Source organism: Xiphophorus couchianus, chromosome 5 (genome assembly GCF_001444195.1).
Source record: "Xiphophorus couchianus chromosome 5, X_couchianus-1.0, whole genome shotgun sequence".
In the NCBI taxonomy this organism is placed as follows: domain Eukaryota; kingdom Metazoa; phylum Chordata; class Actinopteri; order Cyprinodontiformes; family Poeciliidae; genus Xiphophorus; species Xiphophorus couchianus.
This window is the reverse complement of record NC_040232.1, coordinates 25,684,024-25,691,191: the sequence shown is the minus strand read 5'-3', so window position 1 is coordinate 25,691,191 and position 7,168 is coordinate 25,684,024. Positions and strand designations below refer to the sequence as shown.

Genomic DNA, 7,168 nt, shown 5'->3' with positions numbered 1-7,168 from the left:
AGAAAAATACACAAACATTTGTCAGCTCTAAGGTCAGACAAACCAAAGCTGGATAAAGCAGATCCACAGATTTTTCACAGATGAGCGCCTATTTCTTTTATGCAGTCTACTGTTTGCATATATATATATATATATGTATATATATATATCGCATATGGTGATCAGCCTACGTCTCTCGTTAGCGCGGGCTGACTCATGTCGTTGTGAACATAAGCTAATGAAACCGGGTAACGCAGCCCTGCAAATCAGAGAAACGGGAACCAAGGTTATAGAGACGCTGCATAGAAATCGTTAGCACTTGTCTTGTGCAAAACAATATTTTACTGCGGTAAAGAAATATGATTATGAAGTTGCCGCGTGAACGCCAAGCCACCTTTCTGCCCCTCACGTGCAACACACAGTAAGTACTGGTTTTAAAAAGTGAGAAAAGAGTTTATACTTCAAATTTTTATTTATTTTATTTTATTTTTTGGTTTTTTTTTTTTTTTTCTCGTAACAATCTATTGTTTTCACAAATAAAATTGACATCTGCTTTGGAGCTATTGGCTAAAAGCTAAAAGGCTAGTTCACAGTTTCAGATATCATCTTTAGTCCACACGTTTTATGAGACCAGTTTGCAATAAATAATCATTTGTAATAGAATTTTATCAAATTACCTAACGCTCATTAAGCAGAAATTTTTTTTTTTTTTTTTTTTACTTTTTTGCATAAAAACAAACATTTTCAGCTTTGTAAGAGAAGGTTTACAAATTTTTCAGTAAATTTGCATTAAACACCTCAGCTCAGAATGTGTATTTTTACTTGCTGCCATTTGATCAGCAAATCACTATAATCACACCAAAACGTGAGGATTTAAGTGTAATAATATCCCGAATTAGAGAGATAATTGGCTCTTTGAAGTCATGGCAGCTTAGGATTTTCGAAGTAGGGCAACTCTTTCATGTGTTATTAGTTGTGCTTAAACCGCATCTTTAAAGCACGGGGATGGGGAAAAGAAAAAGCTGGCTCACAGAGAAAGGCTGATCAAAAACAGGGAAAGTTACAGGCGCTCGGGTCCGTGTTTCTCCAAAGTACGTACAGTACGTCTCATTCGGAACGGGGTTGTGCTGATTGTGCCACGTATCTGCTGGGCGAAGAAATCCTATGAACAGAGAGGAAGGGGGAGCAAGAAACGTCAAACTGCTCACAACAGTCAAACCGGAGTGTGTCTCCGGCACACATGCGTCAAAAAAAACCCCCAAACTGCCAGGCTTACTGGCTTACCTCAGCACTGCGCCAAAGAGGAACTGTCACTGGATATTACGGCGTGGACCGCTGAGCTGATTCTCCTCCTTCTCGGTGAGACAGGGACAAGCTTCACAGGCCTCTGCTTTCTCCCACTTATTTGCCCAGAGGGGACGGACGGACGGACTGAAATGTGCCCCTGCTCTGCCGTGTCACTGCTGGAAACCTTCACATTAAAAATGAATGACTCCGATAAATAAAAGCCCTCAGCGTTGGTCACAGAAAGCCTCTGAGTGGTTTGTTTGGATTGCGTATGCGATTTGAAATTTTGAGACTTTCTTTGTTAGTTACGTAAATGACATGTACAGATTCAGATTGTAATTTGCAGAATTTATGGCGGCCCCTGAGTAAGATTTTTTTATTTTTTGGGGGTGGAGGGGGCAATTAAGGTGTCAGATTTCATGGTTTACTGTGGTGAGCTAACAATGACCCTCACATAATTCACTTCCCATTATTTAATGAATAAATACCAGTATATATAGTATAAATAGCATTTGGGTATCACTGTTGTGCAGCAAGAAAGGTTGAGGGTTCGAAGTCTTTCTGCATGCAGTTTGCATGTTCCCCTTGTTGTTTCTCTCCAGGTATTCCAGATTTCTCACTATTCCCTCAAAAATGTTCCTTAGTTGTTTGTCCCGTTACCCTGAAATGTATTGGGGAGTCGTAAAGGGGAAACCCTGCCTCTTTGAAGGACCTTAATGATATGAGTTACAACATTTAGTTTCTATTTTCTGAATAGGTGGCAAAGACAACGGCTGGGTGGATAGCAGTAAATTAATGGGGAAGACAATGTTATTTCTCTAATTTAACTCAGTCATTTCCCTATTAGCGCCAATTAGGTTCATTGTGTTTATAAGTGTCATTTGGCAATTTTTCGAAAATTGTCTCTGATTATTGTGCGGTTCCAGTTTGAATGGACTAGAGCTCCAGCTCGGAGGCGGACAACAGAAACGATTAACAAATGGCAAAAAGTGGAATTATCCTGGGATCGCTAAAAAGGGGGCGAGTCAAGAAATCTCACGATTCGAGATCTTGCGACGGTAAAAAAAAAAAAAGACACAATTTACGGTGGCCACGACGTGCAAACCACGTCAACAAATGACTAAAACACAACAACATGTTCAAAAACACAACAATATTAAGTAGGCATGTAGAATACATGATGGCATTTACAAAACAGAAAAGGCAGAGTGGGATCCCTGAGACATCGCTGTTTGGACAACGCCTCTTTTAACTTTAGAACCGAAAACTATACTGGCGTTTTATCTCTCTTTCTAAAGACAAGTAGGCAAACATTCGTCGTATTTTGTATTGCCTGAACTGCCAAAAAGAATGAAGCAGTTTAGGCTCGATAGCGGCAGCTACGTTTCCATCGTGTACCTACTGCTACGTTTGTTGAAATTCAGATTTTCGACAAACGCGGGAAAGTCAGAATAACTTCCGGTGGCAAAGGTTGTCCAGTCAGCAATGTCTCAGGTTTCCCAACTCTGCCGGGTTTTATTTTTTAAATGTTGTATTTTTTCATTTGTAGATGTGGGTAGGTAATGTTGTGTTTCTTTAAATTTGTACTAATAAAAATGTTCGGCTGTCTGAAAACATGAATTTCCATCAGCACCTAAACCAACAGGAAATTCTATTTGTCACGAAGAAACTGTGACCATTTACCGTTAAAAAAAATGCGGAAGGTAGCGTTTGGTACTTTAATGACTCCCGACTGCATTTAATTATGTCTGTTTCAAAATCCAAAACACAGATTTTGTCACCTTAATTATATTACACTGACCAATGTCAGATTCATAAAAGTTTTATTTCATTTTATTTTTTGTGAAAACACAAAAGGGACATTTTAATGCGTTTTTTGGGCATTAGAAACGAATTGACAGACAAGAATATGCAGACAAATGAAACCTGAAGCAGATTAACCTAAACGGAGCAGACATTCTTTTAAAAAAATGTATTTGTTAGACCAATTTGTTGGGGCGGGGGGATGGGAGTTAGTTGTCTTTTTAAAAAAAAATTGATTATATCTTGTGTCGTCATTATGAGTTGGTTGTACTCAATGATCATTACAGCATATGGCTGACGCTTTTAATCCTTAGTAAATTTTGTGAATGTGAATCTAAATGTAAGGTTATTCTTCAAAAAAGTAATCACAAATTAGATTATTTTATTTTCTTTAATCTGTGTGAGAACTGAAGTGTTCGTGGAGGCTGGTTGGCCTAGTTCACTTGGCTTACATATGGGACTCTATAGGCAGGAAATGGGCTGACAAAATGGCTTGTATTGGGACAGTCCCTGGTTTACATAGTGGATGCATCTTCATTCATACAGCAGGTTAGATCAACTCTGGACACAAAGTGGTATCCACATGGCCCTAGAAGTGTTGTCTGGAATTTGACTTATTGTTTAACAACTCAATAATAATAAAAGTCTAATTCTTTTTTAATGAGAGTTGTTTTGCTGACATCAGTTATCAAGTTGACCCATTTGGATCCTCCAGAAGAAGCCGTGTCTACTTAGTGCCCATCCAGCCTGGGCAAAGTCCATGATTGGCCCACATACCTGCTGACTGGGGGTAATTTACCACATGGGTAGGTCTAGTGCTCTTGCCCCTGTTGGCATGGAAACCCCAATCAACAGCTGATTCTATGGTCTCTCTTAAATGTGGAACCCATACAGGCCCAAAAATTGGCAGAAAAGTAGCTGTGGCCATTCTCCAGCTATCATCCATGTGGACCACGTTCCTCTTGCTCAGGCTGATTTGGTATTAGTGATGAGCAAAAAAAAACCTCATCACTAATACCATAGGGTTCAAACACAGGGTAGTTTGAATCCAATGTTCATATTACCCTAGTCTGAACATAGGTTCAAATTTCAACACATCTAGGACCTCCATTCAGCCCATTCCCTACCATTGTAGCGTCTTACATGTAATAGCTAGTTCAGCAGTTATGAAATGTGCGTGGCTGACGTTAATCCTCATTCAAAACAAACAAGCGTTTCTATGCGGAGCGGCGGCTTAAGCCAAAGTCTCCACCATCTCCTCCTCCAAGGACAAGCGGGCAGACGAGTGGCTGGGGCTGGATCTTGTCTTCAGGCTGATGGAGCCGTACAGTTTGGCCGAGCGCTTGGAGTAGGCCACAAGCTTCCTCCTGTACATCTCCCCCTTCCACATGGAGATCATGAGCAGCGTGGAGAGCACGACGCCGCCCAGCGTCAGCAGGCAGAGTCCCGCGATCACGCAGCGGTCCAGGTGGGCGCCTATCCGGGCGCTCTCCATCTCCAGCCGCTCCATCTCCCGCGCCGACACGCTGTCGCGGTCCACCTCCACGTCCCGCGGCACGGCGTAGGAGATGATCACCAGGGAGATCCCGGTCACCAGGAACGTGACCGCGCTGATGAAGCCGTAGTCCACGGAGCTCCCGGAGCCTTCGCCGAAGGAGAGGTCGTCCTCGGACATGAACGAGAGCTCCGGCAGAGTCTCGGAGCAAGGCTCGCCGTTGCGGGCGGGCCTGTGCGAAGTTTTGCAGCCGGTCTCCGGGCTGGCCAGTCGCAAGTTGACGTTCTCGTCGATGAAGGTGAAGGAGGTCTCCAATTCCTCGTCGCAACAAACTCGGAGCTTCTCCTCGCCGCCGGGGGGAGGGCAGAGCTTCCCCTCCGCGCCCGCCCTGCGCTGCGCTGTCCTCGGTGCTGAAAGGCACCGGCCGCGGCTGCCGCTGCCGCGGGCGGGAGCGCAGCCGCCCTCCCCGGGGAGCCCCTCTCCTGTTGATCCGGCCGACTTCCGGGCGTGCTGCACACCGGAAACCCGGTCGAGTGCTTCTGGGTTCAGCTCGGACTGCTTGCCTGCCTCCTTTGCGGGAAGCAGCTTCGGGGAAGCCATTCGTGTTTCTCTCTGAGACTTCCTCCCACGACGTCTCCACTCCACAGCATCCCTAAGAAGTGGACGACAGACACGCCGGCTCAGAGTTTGAACATGGCAGCCTACATCCGAGATCTATTTTAAAAAAAACGAAAAAAAAAAAACTTGGTTGTATTCTGGCGAAGTTGCGCAAAAGTGCACGTGTTTATGACTCAGAAAGAAAGAGCGCTTTAAAGCGGATGGGCCAATTTGAAAGAAATCCACGGACGCTTTTCTGAAAGGCGCTTACAGAGCTCGGCGATTAGCCAGAAAGCCTCCATATCCAATTAGGAAAACATACCACGTTTAAACCGAGCTTAAGCTAAAACCATTTGTTTTCTAGTGGACAATACCTGATGTACACTCGCACACACACACACGCACCCCCCCCCCCCCCCCCCCCCCACCTACACACACACACACACACACACACACACACACACACACACACGGTTGAGTAAAAACTCATCAATTCATGGGAAATGCAAGCATAGTACTTAGGTCCACCAATATAACGAAAGCCTATCGGAATGCCCCTGAACACTTCTGTTCTTTTCCTGAATTCAGACCCAGGATGTGGCATAAGCCCCTCTGCATAAGGGTGGACCGTGCACAATCCTCTTTTATTTGTTCTTTTCTAATCCCTGACAAAAATAAATAAATAAATAAAAAACGCATCAGCACACCGCACTGATATAACAGATACAGAGAGGCGGACGGACTCACCGCGCTACCTCAGCATCCCGATCGACTCCTTCTTCTTCCAGCCACAGGACCAGGAGGAGAGATTAGGGGGGGGGGTGGAGGAAAAAAAAAAGAAACCTTATCGGCGAGTGTGCTTTGAGTTCCCCCCCATTTCCCCTCCTCCTACTAATGCACGATGCTGTGGCGGAGGGGAGCTTTCCTTTAGTCCCTCCCACACACACACGCAGAGAGAGAGAGAGAGAGAGAAAGCGCCTATGAAACGCTGAAAGGAGCGCCGTCGCTATCTGTGAGCCGATTGAGATCACTGCCAGTCAGTCAACACAAGCGGAGATGAGGATTTGAAGGCTGATCCGAGGGAAGACCCGGAACTTGATTCCCCACCACACCCCCTCCCTTCTGGTCAGAATGCTTCCTGACTTAGGAAACAGAACCAACAGATGCCCATTTGCCAATGAAGTCGGGTCTTTTTTTTAATGTGTGTGGTAGTGACGTCACATGAGATTAACACTCTGTGTATCCGTCTATCTCTGTATCCAGGGACGTCTCTAGGGTTAAAATACACAGGTGGCTTCCTCCCCCCTCCTCCTCCTCCCTGGGGTTGGCGGCAGAAGGAGTGTAGAACATCCAGATCCCAAAAGACAGGGGGGGCGCGTATCGGTCTCTTTAAAGTGAGACGAAACAACATCTCACCAATATTCACGACACAACTAGAATTCTTTGCTTGGTCATTTGTTTTCAGAGTAAAAGTTTCACGCATTAAAAAGGACGTTTCTGTCAAGATCTCGGATCATTTGTTGTCTTTGTTTCGCCTTAGTTGTTCTCCGTTTTTAAATAGATAAGTCTGCTCTTAGTTATTGAAGAACATGATAAAACTTGCCTTTGATCATGTTTGTTATTTATTTCTTGTGTTTATTTAATTGTTGTTACTGTTAGATTTATCATTTCCACAGCTACCTTCCACTCTCTCTCTTTCTCTCCCTCTCCCTCAGCCTGCCTTCTCCTCTCCCCTCACAGCTGCACTCACTCATCGGTCCTGGTCCATTGCTCCATCAGACACGCCCTCAGTATTTGACCATTCACTCCTCGCTGGATTCTACCTGTACCAACAGTTTGATTCAGGCGCACACATTCCTGTCATCGCCTGGTTTTCTGTTTCGTCTTTTTTTCTTTTCATTAAACAATTATCTGCTTGCCATGCCTCTGTGTTCGAAAGTGTCCTGAAATGCTCCCCTCAACACGAGAAAAGCTGAAAAGATGTGTCTGTCTGTCTATCTCTGAAAC

The 7,168-nt window shown here is 44.6% G+C and overlaps 1 protein-coding gene across 1 annotated transcript; it reads right to left on the bottom strand.

The window, feature by feature from the left end:
* Positions 1 to 1,709: 1,709 nt before the first annotated feature.
* Positions 1,710 to 6,522, bottom strand: tmem74 (transmembrane protein 74). Its single transcript, XM_028016183.1, has 2 exons — positions 5,909 to 6,522; positions 1,710 to 5,216 (listed from the first exon to the last, which is right to left on the bottom strand). The coding sequence occupies exon 2, from the start codon at positions 5,162 to 5,164 to the stop codon at positions 4,304 to 4,306; it is 861 nt and encodes a 286-aa protein (XP_027871984.1). The 5' UTR covers positions 5,165 to 5,216; positions 5,909 to 6,522; the 3' UTR covers positions 1,710 to 4,303.
* Between the last annotated feature and the right edge of the window lie 646 nt (positions 6,523 to 7,168).